This window comes from Gopherus flavomarginatus, chromosome 2, assembly GCF_025201925.1.
Source record: "Gopherus flavomarginatus isolate rGopFla2 chromosome 2, rGopFla2.mat.asm, whole genome shotgun sequence".
NCBI classification, from domain to species: domain Eukaryota; kingdom Metazoa; phylum Chordata; order Testudines; family Testudinidae; genus Gopherus; species Gopherus flavomarginatus.
The window spans coordinates 77,743,630-77,761,579 of NC_066618.1; the positions used below are offsets into that span (position 1 = coordinate 77,743,630).

Here is a 17,950-nt window from a genome sequence, read left to right on the forward strand (position 1 = left end):
TCGGGTTCTGAAGTTTTCACATTGGAGTATTGCTCTTTTAAAACTTCTGAAAGCATTCTCCACACCTAGTCCCTCTCAGATTTCGGAATGCACTTCAGATTCTTAAACCTGGGGTCGAGTGCTATAGTTATCTTTAGAAATCTCGCATTGGTACCTTCTTTGCATTTTGTCAAATCTGCAGTGAAAGTGTTCTTAAAACGAACAATGTGCTAAGTCATCATCCGAAACTACTATAACATGAAACATATGGCAGAAAGTGGGTAAAACAGCAGGAGACATTCAATTCTCCCCCAAGGAGTTTAGTCACAAATGTAATTAACACTTTTTTTAATGAGCGTTATCAGCATGGAAGTATGTCCTCTGGAATGGTGGCTGAAGCATGAAGGGACATATGAATGTTTAGCATATCTAAATAGTAGAATTATGAACAAAAAAACCCCTGCATTCAAAAATAAGTCAGTAAAAGCTGTGTTATCTGGCACTTTATCAACCAGAAAGCTCTATTAACCGGCATTTCTGATATCTCCCAATACAAATCTTCAGTCTAGTAACTGGGACTAAATACCCTTGGGCACGTAAATACCTTGTAATACCAGCTACAAAAGCCTCATGCAAACGCCTGATCTCACTTTATGATGACATTGTAAATAAGAAGTGGACTTGTAGGCACTGAAGTTTTACAATGTTTTGTTTTGAGTGCAGTTATGTAACAAAAAAATTCTACATTTGTAAGTAGCACTTTCACGATAAAGAGATTGCACTACAGTACTTGTATAAGTTGAATTGAAAAATACTATTTTTTATCATTTTTACAGTGCAAATATTTGTAATAAAAATAATATAAAGTGAGTAGTGTACTCTTTGTATTCTGTGTTGTAATTTGAAATCAATATATTTGAAAATGTAGAAAAACGTCTAAAAGTACTTAATACATTTCAACTGGTATTCTGTTGTTTAACAGTGCAGTTAAAACTGCAATTAATTTTTTGAGTTAATCACGTGAGGTAGCTGAAATTTAAAAGTCTGTACACTTGAGGATGGGGGAAGCAAGGTGAGCTAAAAGTAATACCAATGACAAGATTTTCTTAATGAGTATTTGTTGATGTGAAGTCTCAAAATGGAATGTTGATGCTATGGGTGCAGTCTTAGGTGAGATATAAAAAGAAGATAAAGCAATGGCATATCTCAGGGATTTACCAAGCCAGTGAGGTACAAGCTTATAATGAAGACGATAGTGACAGAGTACTGTAGGTAAGGATATAAGAGGAAAAATAAACAAATCTACAGTAAATATGATCTGCTGCAGAAAAATTCCTGGACACATTATTATGAAATTGGAAATGACTGAAGATCTATAATGTGGGGCCTTTAGCTGCTCTGGTGTAAATATTAAGGAACACAATGAAACATGAATCATAAGTTACAGAGGACAGTATTATGCTTCAAAAAGAGAATCTATCCATGGGCCTCTCTTATTAAAAAAGAGCTGGCTGGTGAATCTTGCCCACATGCTCAGGGTTTTTCTGATTGCCATATTTGGGGTCGGGAAGGAATTTTCCTCCAGGAAAGATTGGCAGAGGCCCTGGAGGTTTTTCACCTTTCTCTGAAGCATGGGGCATGGGTCACTTGCTGGAGGATTCTCTGCACCTTGAGGTCTTTGAACCACAATTTAAGGACTTCAGTAACTCAGACTTAGGTTAGGGGTTTGTTACAGGAGTGGGTGGGTGAGATTCTGTGGCCTGTGTTGTGCAGGAGGTCAGACTAGATGAACATAATGGTCCCTTCTGACCTTAAGTCTATGAATCTAAAGTTCATGGGGGATAGGTCCATCAATGACTATTAGCCTGGATCGACAGGGATGGTATCCCTAGCCTCTGTTTGCCAGAAGCTGGGAATGGGCACCAGAGGATGATGACTTGATGATTATCTGTTCTGTTCATTCCTTCTGGGGCCCCTGGCATTGGCCACTGTCAGAAGACAGGATACTGGGCTAGATGGACCTTTGGTCTGACCCAGTATGGCTGTTCTTATGTTCTTATCAGGTGCAGCATAAGAAAATAGATTAGATAATTAAACTCCACAAATGACAACTTTTTAGAAGTCTTGGAGAATGTAACAGGTAGCAGGGACCTGGGTAAAGTTAATTTGGTAAATATCTTTTTGAAAGAAAAGGCAATTAACCTGTTAAGTCTGCCTTCCATTAATTAAGTAATTGGCCAATTGAGAGAAGAAATCAGAATATATAATTGAGATATTGCATGTACTATAAAAGACAGAAATACTACAATCGTACCTAGAGAACTAGACATAATGACAAACAAATGCATAACAAATTGTCTGTGAGCTTCTAATCTCTGCAATTTTTGTGCTGCATATCTAGAGGCATCACTACCAGAGGCCATGACTCTGATGAGACTATACTTAGAGTGCTGCATTTAGTTGTGGACACCTTAATACTGAAGTATGTTTTCAAATGGGGGGTGGGAGGAGTAATTTAAGGGGAAAGAGTGATTCATAGGCAGTTTGTACTTACCTATCTATGGAGCTACATATAGAATTAGAGAAGTGTAGGACTGCAAGGGACTGTGAGAGGTCATCTAGTCCAGTCTCCTGCACTCCAGGCAGGACTGTGTAATCACTAGACCATTCCTGATAGGTTTTTGTTTAACCTGTTCTAAAACTTCCAGTGACGGAGATTCCACAGTCTTCCAGCGCAGTTTGTTCCAGTGCTTAAATACCCTGACAGTTGGGAAGTACTGTCCAACCTAAACCACCCTTGATGCAATTTAAGCCCATTGTTTCTTGTCCTATCTTCAGAGGTTAACAAGAACAATTTTTCGCTCTCTTCCTTATAACCTCTTATTTACTGGAAAACTGTTATCATGTCCTCTCTCAGTCTTCACTTCTCCAAACTAAACAAACCCATTTTTTTCAGGCTTTCTTCATAGGTCATGTTTTCTAGACCTTTAATCATTTTTGTTGCTCTCCTCTGGACTTTCTCCAGTTCGTCCCCATCTTTTCTGAAATGTGGCACCCAGAATTGGACACAATACTCCAATTGAGGCCATATCAACACAGAGTAGCATGGAAGAATTACTTCTCATGTCTTGTTGGCAACTCTTTCTAATCCAGCCCAGTATGTTTGGGTGGTGTTGTGTTAGTTTTTTTGGTTTTGTTTTGTGTTTTTTTTCAACAGTGTTAAATATGAGTCAATAGTGTATCTTGTAATCCATTATAACCCCATATCCCTTTCCACAGTACTCCCTCCTAGGCAGTCATTTCCCATTTTGTAAAGTAGGACTTCAGAGTTACGAACACCAGAGTTACAAACTGATCAGTCAACCACACACCTTATATGGAACTGGTGGTATGCAATCAGCAGCAGACACAACCCTCCCCTCCCACTCACCCCCCAAAAAAAGCAAATATAGTATAGTACTGTCTTAAACATAAAATACTAAAAAAATTAATGGAAAGTTTAAAAAAATTGATAAGGTAAGGCAACTTAATAGGCTTAGATTTATGTTTAAATTTAATCTTCACTTTGAGTATTTTGTGTTTATAATGCTGGTTTATGGGGATAAATACAATGTACCTCTAATGTATTTTATCCTAAATTACACATGTGCATTCTCAATTTTACCTGTATCTTAGTATAGTTTTTGTCTTGTAATTAACGGTAATTTTTTTGATAAACATTAATTTGCTAATGTCATAGTATCATTCCCAAATCTGAACCTTAGTGTCCAAAATGTGGGTACTAGCATGAATTCCCCTAAGCTTAATTACCAGCTTAGATCCTGTAGTGCTGCCATCAATCAGGACTTAGAGTAGAGCGCCTGATAGACTCTGGTCTCCCCCAAAACCTTTCCTGGGGATCCCAAGGCCCAAATTCCTTGAGTCTCACAACAAAGGGGAATAAACCATTTCCCTTCCTCCTCCTTTCTTCCTCCCAGCTCTTTCCCGCCCTGGGTACACTAGGAGATCACCGTGATTCAACTCTTTGAATCACCACACAGAGAGGAATGATACCTTCCCCCCTCCTCTTTTCCCTTCACCCCCCTGCTCTCTTTCCCTTCTCCCCACCAATTCCCTGGTGTACAGACTCAGTTCCTTTGAGCCTTAACTAGGAGAAATAAATCAGACAGGTCTTAAAGCAAAGCTTTTAATAAAAAGAAAGAAAAAAGGTAAAAGTTTATCTCTGCAATTTAGATGATAAAAAGTTACAGGGTCTGTCAGCTTATAGAAACTAGAAAGAAGCTTCCCCCCTAGCAAGATGCAATTTAAAATATTTCCAGCAAACTACACATTTGCAAATACAGAAACAATCAAAAGACTATAACCGCCTTTCTTACTAAATTACTCACTATTCTGAATATATAAGAGACTGTAGCAGGGAGATTGGCAAGAAACCTGGTTGCACGTCCTGTCCCTTGCAGGACCCAGAGAGAACAAAGCAAAACCCAAAAAACACAAACAAAGGCTTCCCTCCACCAAGATTTGAAAGTATCTTGTCTCCTGATTGGTCCCCTGGTCACGTGTTTGGTTCCCTGTTTGTTAACCCTTTATAGGTAAAAGAGACATTAACCCGTATCTGTTTATGACAGCTACACTGTAGTCTAGTTGGCCAAGAGACACATTTTGTTAGCCCACATCTAAACTTTATTACCCACATCTGCTTAAAAGCTGAGATACTTGGATTGCGTTTATGGGGGTCAGGTGGAGGAATGGGCTTTTAACCACCACTGTTTATTCTATCACTGCTACTTTTGATCTGTTTAATCTCTGATACCAATGGTATTTATTTGTATTAATTGAGTGCCTACAGGTCCCAACTAAGATTGAGGCCCTGTTGTGCTAATTATTCTACAGCTGCATAGTAGCTATATATAGTTATTTTTTCTTTAAGTTCAGGCTGCCGTAAACAAACTAAAAGTAGTACCATGATCTTGCTTTTTCGTGGCAACTACACTGAATGACATTTACTAGCATTGTGAAATCCATAATCCTTTCAGATTCCCGTAGGCTCTTAAAAGCAGGAGCATAATACTAGTCCTGCTTCGAAATTGCCATACCACATTTGACCAGTAATCCAGCTAGTTCAATATTGTGTCTGATGTTGGCCAGTACTAGATGCTACTGATACTGTGTCTGATGTTGGCCAGTACTAAATGTGTAGGACGTCTTGTAGTGGACAGTGATGGAATAACCTGCTCATAATGGAAAGTTTCTCCCAACTCTCTTCAGGTAATGGATGGTTTATGTCCCGAAGCATGATGGCATGAAGTCCCTTAAAAATAAAATGCTCCTAATTTTATCTATTTTACTCTGAATGTTCTTATTGTCCATGTAAATTCTATTAGTGCAATTAGTAACAGTGGTGTCCTTGCTTTCTCCAGAGCCGTTGTTAATGATTGTGTTCCTGTTGTGAAACTTGCTAAGATCTTTTCAGGATAAATGTGAATAAAAATAGTGTGTAATATAAATCAATACTATAACTACCTAAATGATGTAATTCTGCTATATTATGTGTCATTACAGATGGGGATAAAAGGAAAATTGAAATTGTTTTTTGAAGTATTATGTAGTAATTCATACTCTTCCTCTTTTCTCTTCTATAGCATATAGCACTTTCTACATTGTGGGCTTAATATTATCCATGCAGATACCTTTTGTGGGCTTTCAGCCAATTAGAACAAGTGAGCACATGGCTGCTGCAGGTAAGAAAACTAAAATTTCTTTAATATTTCCAAAAATTTTAATGCATCAAAGAATCCCACAAATTTTTAGTAAAAAAGTTGCTGTTCGCCTCCTTTGTATTATGCAAGTTGTTAAAGAGAAACATGCTATCTAATTAGATTGGTACAGATAGAAAATGTTACAATTTAATAAGTAGCAGGGGAGATGCCTTTTTAATTGTTACATTATCCTTTTTGTGTGTATGTTAATGGAGGTAGTAAATATTTTACCAGTATTAAACTAGATCTTTTCTCAATCTGAAGTCATGTATTGACGACTAGATCAATTGTAATTTTGGAATATAATGTGACTTTTAAGTGTCAAAAACAGTTGTGTATTTGGAATGTTTGGTAGGTGGAATATAACTTCTACTGAACTGAATTTATAAATAATTTAAAATCTTTGATTTTTTTTTCTGAAGTAGTTTAGTATGAAACATTTTAGGTGAGAGATTTTTACATGTTAGTATTCATAGTTTAAATTTGTCAGTCAATTCCTCTTGTATGAAAATTTACTTTAATTTGTGCCAAGATACAGACCATCTAGTGTTTTGATTTCAGGAGACCTGTGTTCGTTTTTTGCAGAATGGATCATTGGAGCAAGTGCCAATGACGACAAACTGGGAATCTTATGGGAAGTAGTGTCCCCTGACTCCTCAGTAGAGGAGTGCCTTCCCTTTATCAGGAGCAATATTTTTAACTCTTTAAAGATACATGAGTGATCTAACTTGCAGATTAGTCTTGTGGATCACGTATCAAATGAGCATAGGTGTTAATGGGTTCTTGGCCAGAGTGGTAAGCATTGCAGTAGTCGTCTTAAAAGGTCATACAGTGTATTTCTCAGAATTCCAACATAGGCTGTGTCTGCCCTACAGACCTTACAGCAACACAGCTGTACCACTGCAGCTGCGCTATTGTAAGGTCTCCCGTACAGCCCCTATATGCTGACAGGAGAGCGTCTCCCGCTGATATAGCGCTGTCCACACCAGCACTTTTGTCGGTGAAACTGAGGGGGAGGGGCTTTTTTTTTCTCATACCCCTGACGGACAAAAGTGCTAGTGTCGACAAAGCCTTGGTGAAAGGATTCCACAGCTATACCAGCTATTACTTGTTCTATTGGAGAATTTAAACAAGAATTTTCCTCTTTCTTTAACCAGGTGTGTTTGCGCTGTTGCAAGCCTATGCCTTTTTGCAGTATTTGAGAGACAGACTAACAAAGCAAGAATTCCAGACCTTGTTCTTCTTGGGTGTGTCACTAGCTGCTGGTGTTGTATTCCTTAGTGTCATCTATTTGACATACACAGGTAAGAGACCTCAAATGAGAACTGTGTGTGTACTTCAAAGTGTAGATAAAAGGTGAAAAATGCTCTTAAATTAGCATGGGTAAAACTAAACAGTATGTGAACAGATTCTAGGTAGTTGTTACTTACTACTCTTCAGGCCTGTCCTGTAAAACACTGTTGTTCCAACTCTGGGCCTTCTGGACAGGATTTTTTGTGATGTTACCAAATGTCTGATGTAGGCTAGGATGAGATCATCACCCAGATTGTGACCTCACCCAGATTTAAGCCTACAATAGATAACTAAAACCTAAAGAGGATATCAGTATAATGAAATTCCAGTTGGTCAGTGGCAATCTGTTAAGCATATAGTGGGTTGTTAGACATGTTTTCTTGCTTTTAAAAGAAAAAGTATCTAACTCATCGTTTCTGTTACACATATGGAAGATGTTTAAATGAGGCAAGCAAGTGCCTGTATTATTTGAAGCCTATGTGTTTTCTTCTTCACAGTGCACTGAAGAGAGAAGTTCAAATTTATATAAGAAAAAAGTCAAAATCTAGGAAACGTATGTGTAGTTTTCTACTGTAAATTGTCCCTTGTCTTTGTAAACTACTGTAAATCATTATTTTCTCAAACAATGAAAAGGATAAACTAGGTTCTGGGGGAAAAAGTGAAAGAGAGAGAGTATACTATACAGTTCAAAATTGTGAAAACTGGGGATACACTTGATGATAATGTCAAGAAGTCAGAACAGAAAGGTAATGGTTCTCTTCCAAGCCCTGCCCCAAAATAAGATCCACCCACAAGTGATGCTGCTCACAATTTATTGTGCACATCTTCATAATATGGTCATGCAGACTTTCAGGGCTCTTTCGGTTTAACTCCCTCTCTTTGGGGTCCATATGAACTCCTGGACTCTGCTACGTACTTTGGGTTTATCTTCCACTAGGTGAGGCTTGTGTGTCCCACTAGGCTTGTTGAGTTTGGCTCCCCTTTGAGGGTGCCTGAGATGCCCAGCTATGCTTTTTTAGGCTCCTTGGTCATATCTTCTTGATGGGGAGAGGGAGGTAGACAATGTCTTCCAGGCCTGGTCACTTATGCCAAAATATAATTGAATATCTGAGTTAGCACTCAGTGATATGAATGTACAGTTGGCACCTCTGGAGCTATTTCAGCTTCTACAAATGCAGGCATAGCCTCAAAAACATGAGTGCAGTGTAAAGGATGCTATCTCAGCAACCTTAACTGCTAGAGTTACTTTAAAAACATTTTTAAATAAAAGTTAAAATTCTAGAAAATATGGCAGTAAGAAAGAGATGTGCCAGTACACCATACGGATTGAGTCAGAAACCTGATGTCATCAGATCAGGAATTCACACATTACTAACTGCTTTACAAATTGAAGTATGAATTTATAACATGTTCTTAAAAAAAAAATGCTGCTGGCTTCAGTGGTCGAGGCTGTAACAGCAAGCTTTTTGTTTTGCTGTTGAGCTGAAAAGTTACAAAAAGAACAAATATAGATGTTAACAGATGCTTCCACAACTTGCTGGATTGTGATCTGCCTTCAGATACATGTGAGCAGCTCTGTAGGAACCTACAAGATATTTCAATTTAGTAGTAGTAAAACTAAATCACCTCTACATGCATTTATAGAGGGTAAAACAAATAATATTGAAAACGGAGGGTAAATATATGTATCTCTATGATTAAACAGAAGGTGCGGTTTGGGGGAAGTAAACTCATGTACAAAAATTTTCCCTCACCACCACCTGTTACAGAATAAGAGATTAAAACTTTGAATCAGTTACATTCAGCTGACATGCAGACTTGAGAGAACTTTTTTCTATTCCATGCATAAAGCCATATGAATTAAAAGGTGAAATTTTATTTTTCATGCTTCAGTTTAATACTTTTCTGTGTTTTCATTAAATGACAAATTGAAATGTGACAGGGGAAGGAAAAATAAAATAAAAGTTCTTTCAACTTGGAGATCTACAGTATCATTGCTTTCTTTTTGTGTTAGAGCCATGTTCAAAAAGCCTGACCCTTTTACATAAGGTTTATCAAGGTATCCGAATACTCGTATGCATTCACTGTTGCATGTAGATACTGCAGTGATGGCATTATAGAAATCAAATGTTAGTTGAAATGTTGATGACTTCGGAACAGTACTTTGCAAGGGGAGTATTTAGGTAGTCTGTTTTGTTTTGTTTTATTTTGATTGAATGACTCCCTTCTCCAAATGCTGTAGACTCTTTGATTTTTGAAACTTGTGCCTTAACTACTACTCCACCTTTTCATGATTTGTTTAGCTGTGTGAGTTATCATGACATATAGTGTAAGTCCTGTAAGGCTGAGAATTCTTAGTTCCTTAAGAGGAGAATCATTGTTAGTTATGCATATAAACTGTGTATCATAGCAAGTCTGTTTGACAGAAATAATTCCATAAATTATATGGGTTTTCATGACAGTTTTTTAACTGTTTTAAGCTTTCATTGTAATATATACTTATGCAGATATCTGAAGAAATAGCTAAATCATTATAATTAAATATATAAGCAGATTAGTTTTTTCCTTGACTTTTTCAGGTTACATTGCTCCATGGAGTGGGAGGTTTTATTCACTGTGGGACACCGGGTAAGTAGAGATAGAGGACTTGGGCATTATTTGTCCTGTTGAAATATAAATCTCACACTTTCCATCCCACCTTCTCATCAATAAAAGCTCATATATAAATTTTCTACAAACTGGAGAGAGCATTTACATAACCTGTCTTGAAACTGTGACCAATGTAGTTCCAAACATTGACATTTTACTGAGTTTTTCCCTTACTGACAATTGAGAGAGTGTTCCTCAAAATGTTGCCTCTCTTAGATGTTTGTAGATAGTTTTAAAATAGTTGCTACCTACCTATCAAGATTCTAACTTCTGTGGAACTCTTTCTTTGAACCAAAAAAATATTCCCCAACTGAGATTTGAGACACTTGTGTCTATAACATACAGTATCATTAAAAATGTTCCATTAACATTTGGTGACAGATTTTTTTTAAAAATAGGGCACCTTTAAGTTATACCTGTGCAATATGTACAGACTTAGCAGACTTTGCACAAAACGTACGTGAATCTTTATGACAGTTATCTCACACACAGGTTTTTAGCACTCTTACATTTAGCATGCATAGGCATATGTCCAGTCTCTGTGAATAATTCCATTTTGAATATCATAAGATATAGGACCATATTATGTATTGAAAAGGTACCTCAAATTTCTGCTGAATAAAGTCTGAACATTTTAAATTAAAGTGTTTACTTTTAAATTTGCTTTAGAATTCTGATTTATACAATTTTGGCAACTTCATCATTTCAAAATAATTTGAACTGAATTTTTTTTAAACAAGGTATGCGAAAATTCACATCCCGATCATTGCCTCTGTGTCTGAGCATCAGCCTACAACATGGGTTTCCTTCTTTTTTGATCTGCATATTCTCGTGTGTACTTTCCCAGCAGGACTGTGGTTCTGTATCAAAAACATCAATGATGAAAGAGTGTTTGGTAAGAAGATATTCAAAAATTATTTTCTAGAATCTTGTCTTCATCAAAGTTCTGCTTCGTTTGGTGTGCTTTGCATCCCATAATAAAGTTGGTATGCATTTTGTATTAGAAGAAGGCTTCAACAACTGTGTTGTTGGATAAAGACACTTTTGTAAAGTTTGCTGTTGCTATGTAGCGTTGAATACAGTTTATAGCAATTTGATTTACTGGAAATGATAAAATATTTTCCAAGAAATAGGACTGAAAATATTACATTTCTTAATATGGTTCAATGTACCAACCTAAACTAGGGCTTTCAAGGCCCCTTAATTCTGCTCCAGCCCTTTTATCTAGCATGAAAGAGGCCAGAGTGCAGGGGTGGAGAACCTCATTTTTTAGTTAATACTTAAATCATATAATCCCTTAGCGAATTCCAAAATTTCCAAATTAAACTAGTGAAGGTCTGGAACAATTTCCATTGCAGATCTCCTTTTCTATAAACAATCAATTGTTAAAATTTATGACACAGTCCACGTGGTTGAAACTGTCCTAACAACGTCTAAATAATAGTTGCTATAATAATTTCCCTGTCCAATGTACACAGGGGCGTTTTTTCTTGCGAAAAGCGCTATTACTATTATAAAGGTATTCTAGAATGATAACATTGTTCTGCTGGGGAATCGTGAGGGGGTTACCTTATAATATTGCTAGCAAAAATATGTTTAAGTGGTTGAAGGTATGTGCTTGGAATTGAAATGTTGACAACCCCCTGTAAATTTGCAAAATCTTATGGAGTAACTATATATGTCATCACATACATTCACATCAGTTTTTATTTAATTGCTTACAAATTTTAACCTGATTTTTCTGTTTCAGTAAAATATCCAGTCTAAAGCCATTCTGCTGTATTTTTATCAAATGAAATTACACAATTTTCTTCCTTCTACCAGTTCATTTAGAGTGCTTTTTTGGTGAAATGCCACAAGCTGTTAATGAATATCAAAACTCTGCTCTAATTCTCACTAAAAGCTGCAAAGTTATATTTTTAAGAAGCCTTTTGGGGATAAAAGGGCTGTATGTAGATTAACACAGTCTTTCTAAACTATTCAATAAGAGCTTTTTACAATATTTAGCAAGATGTGTGCTATAAATGTGCATTATATACCAAGATGCTGTCAACCCCATTTAGGGGATATTGTCTTTATTTCTGAGGCTAATTTAATGACCTAGTAATTTCTTCTGAGAATAGCTGAATGTTATTTTCTAAATGTCATTAATGGACTTCTGTCTCCGCAGTCGCTCTGTATGCAATCAGTGCTGTTTACTTTGCTGGTGTGATGGTTCGTCTAATGTTGACTTTGACTCCAGTGGTCTGTATGCTGTCAGCAATTGCTTTCTCCAATGTGTTTGAACACTATTTGGGTGATGATATGAAGAGGGAAAATCCACCAATAGAAGACAGCAGTGATGAGGATGACAAAAGAAACCCAGGCAACTTGTATGACAAGGTGAGCAAAAGAGATTGAGTCATTGCTGATATGTCCTTATGCTCTTTTATACTAAGCATTACAGATCTTTCATTGGCCTTCATAACAAGGGGCAATATAGTCTGAGGTTCAAAGCTTCAATGTCAGAACTTTGACAGGCTGAATTTCTTCATCTTAAAGCAAGGATTGCTGCAGTCTCATAAGGCATGACTATAACATGGATATAAGACCTTGCGGGATTGTCTCTTCTTGGATGAGAAGTCGTGTACTTGTGTGAAGCATTATTATTATTAAGATGCCCTAAACACTTCTCCTGGATTCCAACCTTAAATGTTCAGTTTTACACATTTTATAATATGAGACCTGTGCAGCATAGGGGGTTCTTCTTACTCCTTTTAACTCTGATCCCTTATAAAGTACAGAGGGATTTGGACTTAAACACACTGACTTCATTCTTAAAACTATCAGCCTTGTCGTGAGAACCACAACAGTGGAAAAAGCAGAAGGCTGATGGTCAGGATAGATGTGCAGAGGAGCTTGTATCTCCCTGAACTGTGTATCTTAACTCAGTGTGCAGACACTGACCTTGAATTCCAAATACACAAATATAATAAATTGCATTCCAGCCTTTTTTTCCTACTCTAGATATTTCTGGGGAACGCCCTGGATATCAGAACATAGCCTGTTTTTTGCCCAGTTATTTTACAGCTGTCTATAAACTACTGTTGTAGGTCTGGATCACTGGCATCAAGAAATTCAATATTAATGCTTAGAACAGACACCCACCAATAAGACACCGCAGTCACCCAAGTGTAACCATTTGGGAATCCATGTATTTGATCCTTCTTCCCAGAAAGGTAGGATTGGAAGTTCATTTTCCTAAAGGATTAGCTGTACAGATTCTATCTTGTCACTCATTTCAGTGTGTATGTGAGGGCACTAAAGGACTCTGAATTAAGGGCCTGATTGAAAGCCTATTGAAGTCAATGGAAGGACTCCAATTGACTTCAGTTGGTTTTGGATCAGGGATTGAATCTCATTTACAGCAAAACTAAATTCTGCAGTCTCACTACTCTCCCCCTGCCTGCTTGAGAAATTAAATGCAGACTGGCTGCAGCTCAAACCTTAGAAGACTACAAACCTGCCTGTTTGTAGAGAAAAACATTTAGCGGAATTAGGTGGGTTAGTATTACAAGTGTGCCATTTATTGATGGCATATGCCTACCTAATACCAGGATAAATTGTAAACTTGGAGTCCTGTCAGATCCATCATGGTGCCGGTGGAGCAGCAGTAGCCCATAATGCTTGTCCTAGCTGTGTCTAGCTAGGAGCTGTGATTGTTGCTGTTGTTTATATGGACTTAGTGATGCTCAGACCTGCCTTTGTTAGCTCTGGGTAATGTGCCCTAATTAGGGCTACATTTGAAGCTTTAGCTATGAAGAATGTACATCTGTTTCCTTGCCAGCACATATTTGACATGAATTTGCCAAATAGTTTCAGCCAAAAAAATTTCAGGACTTAGACGCCATTCACCAAATGGCTATAGGAAGAGGTGGTGGTGGTGAGAGCCACCTTCGTAGAAATTTCAGCCGGTTGGTGAAGGCATTCACCTAGGATGTTGGAGACCCAGTTCGTCTTTCCACTGACTTCAGTGGTCTTTGAATCAAGCTCAGAGTTATCATTCAGTCTGTCTTGTTGAAGCTGTTCCACTCTGGATAAATGAAGCCATTGGAGAAGGGCCTTGAACTTGGGTCTCCCACATCTTAGATGAGCGCCTTACGACCAGACTCTAGAGTCATTCTCACTGTCTTCCTCTGGCATTCATTGTCATTCATAGTGGCAATGCATAGTTCTTTGACCAGAGAAATAGAGTGAGAATGACTCTGTAGTTAAGCACCCATTTCTAATCTCCTAGTGCTCAGACCCATTTTCCTTACAGGAGTTATTCACTGGGACAAACTTCAAAAGTGCCTAAGCAATTTAGAAGTTTAAATCCTATTGAAAGTCAGTTTTACCCCGGGAGATTATGTAGTGGCCTAAAGATTAAAGAAAAATGTATTTAGTGTTTTGGCTTCCCTGGGGAGGGTTTCATAAACCAGGAAGTGGTGTGCAGGCTGTAACACAATTACATACTTGCTGAGTTGAAGTCGGAATATTTTATTTGCCATGCAAATGTTTTTGTTTTTTCTAAATAGCAAATTTTGCCATTATTTTCTCTCAAATACAGTGAAAAATAAAGGATTATATATTTTATGAAAAGATCATCTTCATAAACCTTACATTGCCTTTTTCCTGCTTATGAGGAAGATGGCTGCACATGGCTCCTTGATATTTGTGGTTTTGGCTAGGTTTGTATTGTAACACAGGAGACTTGGTTATCTTTCCTTAACCTTTTTTTTTTCTTGCAGCAAATATAACAACTTTTTTCCCTCACCTCACCCTGCCTCAAAAAGATACGTAGGCCTCTTCTTTCCTTTTGTCACATCTAAAACAAACCGGAACACACCACAGAGGTTCTTGTTTTTCTGAGGCAGAATTCAGAAACCTATGCTACTCTCTGCAGGTTTATAAAGCTAACCAAAATACTGTGCAAGAGGAATATCTCCTACCTACCCTTCACAATGGCAGGCTTTGTTTTTTGTAGCTCTTCTCAACTTCAGAGGCCTTATTTTCACCTCTTATTTTGGCCTGCACTCAGCTGTCACCTCAACAAGGCTCTGAAGCATTCATCTGATGTGAGCATTTTATGCTATTAAGGAAGATTTTAGATGAAGAATCCATTTTACATGGTGCTGGATGTAAAAATTTCCCTGTACATATTCAGATTTGGAGAACTACTTCATTGATCTTTTTATTTACATGATATTTTGAGTTGGCAATGGTGTAGAGAAAGCTATTGGGTCCATTGCCATGGCCAGAAAAACATCTTTTATATCTGAGCTGCTGTAACAGTTCAATTTGTGTTTATTCAGGCAGGTAAAGTGAGGAAACACGTATCTGAACAGGAAAAAACAGAAGAAGGACTGGGTCCCAACATCAAGAGTATTGTTACTATGTTGATGCTGATGTTGTTGATGATGTTTGCTGTCCATTGCACTTGGGTAACTAGCAATGCATACTCCAGTCCTAGTGTTGTTCTGGCTTCATACAATCATGATGGGTAAGAAAGCACTGTATATTTGAAGACAATTTGTAAAGGCAAATTTAAAAAAAAAGTTATTGGGCTCTTGGGATTGGTATCTCGAGTCATTTTGCCTTCCCTTTCAGCTTCTTCCATTCTATTTCTGTAATCTCAGATGGGACCTAAATATCCAATTTCTAATTCTCCCCCATCCCAACAAAATGGTAAAACCAGTTTTATATAGTCAGAAGTAAAAACATCAAAATACTTGACTGACTTAATTTAAAAACAATTTGTAAGCTAGCTTGTGTTTACAGATAATGTAACAGATGCCCGTAGTTCATCCAAGTATAAACTCTGTACTTGAATGTACTATTCAAAATACAGTTTTGTCAACCCTTCAGAAGTTTTGTTTTCTGACTAGCCAGCTGTCATCAGGGTAATCAGAGCTCTTGAGTGCATGTCATCAGCAAACTTACTTTAGAAGAATTGTGTGTGTATGCAGATTGTTTTGAACATCTCCACAAAGCAGTAGTCATCTTGTGATTAAATTGGCGCTGACATTAGTTTGAATGTAAGCTAAACTGATACTTCTCTTTCAGCACTCGGAACATCCTGGATGATTTCAGAGAGGCATACTATTGGCTAAGACAAAATACAGATGAACATGCTCGAGTAATGTCTTGGTGGGACTATGGCTATCAGATAGCAGGAATGGCCAATCGGACTACTTTAGTTGATAACAATACCTGGAACAACAGCCACATAGCCCTGGTAAGGAAGGTAGTTCTATATACTCAGAGGTTAAAAACATCAAAATATCTGGCTGACTTTTACGCTAAAAACAATGTTATGTTGTTTACGCATAGTGTGGTTTTAAGAGAATTGCTATAGAATGAGGGATGGAAGGGGCACAGAAAGGTTTGGCATATGTTAGAACTCCAGTGTGAAAGATTGCTTTCCAAATTAAAGAGTTAGAATGTTTTTAATTCACATACAAAATATCTAAATCTAAACAGTATGATCAAAATATGAAAACAGTGGTGCTGATTCAATCTTGCATTACACAGAGGTAAAAAATACATGCTGCAACTAGATTGTCATGGAGCAAAATTATTAGACACTAGAACTAGGTAATCTTGAAATCTAATTTGATAGTTGATTTATTTCCCCCTTAAATTATCTTTAAATAAAAGATTATTCTGAGAATTAAGACTGTGCATCAAAATAGGGAAATGTAAATTTGTAGATATCTAAACTTGAAGCCCTCCCACAATGTAACTCCTTTTGGCAGTTTTCTGTTCCTCATCTAGTTCCTAGAGCCTCCTGACTGCTACATGGATGGGTAGGTTGGTCTCTGCTAATGTAGCCCTCCTTGGACTGTTTTTGAATCACTTTCTCCAGTAGTTAGCTCCAGAACTGGTCATCTGCTACTCAGTTTTGCTAAGCAGCTTTAAAGTGAAATTGACCTACTTCATCAGTTTCACTGCTGCCTACTAGATTCTGAATAACTGTGAAAACTGACAGGATTCAGTAAAGTTTTTACTCGGCTGAAACTTGGGAAAGCTCTGAGCAGCAAGAGAGGCACTAGAACTGTCTGTGCAGACTCAGGAAGACAGCATTATGTGTTACAGTTGGTTAATAGTTGGAATGTTATTCTTCAGAATTGGAAGGGATAGGCACTGTGTGTGTGTGTGTGTGTGTGTGTGTGTGTGTGTGTGTGTGTGTGTGTGTATGTATATATATATATATATATATATATATATATATATATATATATAAAAATAAAAAAAAAAATTCATTCCCTACATCTCAGGTGAGTAGAAATTTTAAGTCCTGTATTATAGGTGGAGCTGGTAGCACTGCCTATAGTTAAGGTTGCCTGACATTTCCTGTGAGACCTTTAAATAAGACCTTATTTTCATTTGTTTTTAACTTTTCCGAACTTTAACTGTTTAGGCTCAGATTTTCCAGGTCAGATGCCATGCATTATGATACAATCTTTAATTACATGATCACTTGCTATTTTTCCCCACAGGAACCCTTCTTCATTCACTGCACAGTGTATGGACAGATATGAGAATGTATCAGAATTATGTAGTGAAGGAGGCTGAGGCAGTAATCCACCAGACATTTATTGCAGTAGTTGGTGTGGAGCGAATGAGGCAGGGGATTGCCGGAAAAGGAAGGATGGTCTTATGGTTATAGAGGTTGCCTGCCACCCTAGAGACTTGGATTCTATCCTTTCCCCTACCACAGAGTTCCTGTGTGGTGCAGGACAAGTGACTGAATAAATATACTCATAGTTGATCCTAGTTATATGTTCCTTGTTTTCTGGATGCCCAGTGTGAAACAGCTGGAGCCAGACCCTTTTCAAACTCACTGCTTTCCAAGATATAGTCCCCCATTCTGTAGGTATGGCCTGCATTCCTTGCTCTTATATGTGTAACTTTTGCATTTGACTGTATTAAAACGTGTTTTGTTTGAATGGGCCCATCTTACTAAGCAAATCACTTGATTTGACTGTCCTGTCTTTATCATTCTTTACCATTCTGCCAATCTTTGTCATCTACAAATTTTACCAGCAGTGATTTTATATTTACTACAGATTCTTGATGAAAATGTTGAATAGCATCAGACCTAGTACCAATCCCTGCAGAAAGTGACTATAAACCCCCGGCCTTTATACGATCCCCCATTGATACAAATCTTTGAGGTCTGTTGATTTAGCCAGTTCTTAATCTAACGTGTGCTTTGATACTGTGTTGTGCTGATCTTCGGCTGTAAT

At 37.5% G+C, this 17,950-nt stretch overlaps 2 protein-coding genes across 2 annotated transcripts in view; both read left to right on the top strand.

Annotated features, from left to right (window-relative positions):
- GPD1L (glycerol-3-phosphate dehydrogenase 1 like) overlaps window positions 1–17,950 on the top strand; it is an 844,690-nt gene that overhangs the window by 553,798 nt on the left and 272,942 nt on the right. The gene's annotated exons all lie outside the window — the stretch shown is intronic.
- Window positions 1–17,950, top strand: part of STT3B (STT3 oligosaccharyltransferase complex catalytic subunit B) — an 85,821-nt gene that overhangs the window by 58,740 nt on the left and 9,131 nt on the right. The window contains exons 6-12 of the mRNA XM_050938366.1: window positions 5,622–5,720; window positions 6,896–7,042; window positions 9,611–9,659; window positions 10,421–10,575; window positions 11,851–12,062; window positions 15,014–15,201; window positions 15,765–15,936. Coding sequence (XP_050794323.1) covers window positions 5,622–5,720; window positions 6,896–7,042; window positions 9,611–9,659; window positions 10,421–10,575; window positions 11,851–12,062; window positions 15,014–15,201; window positions 15,765–15,936 — 1,022 coding nt within the window. The remainder of the gene's footprint in view (window positions 1–5,621; window positions 5,721–6,895; window positions 7,043–9,610; window positions 9,660–10,420; window positions 10,576–11,850; window positions 12,063–15,013; window positions 15,202–15,764; window positions 15,937–17,950) is intronic.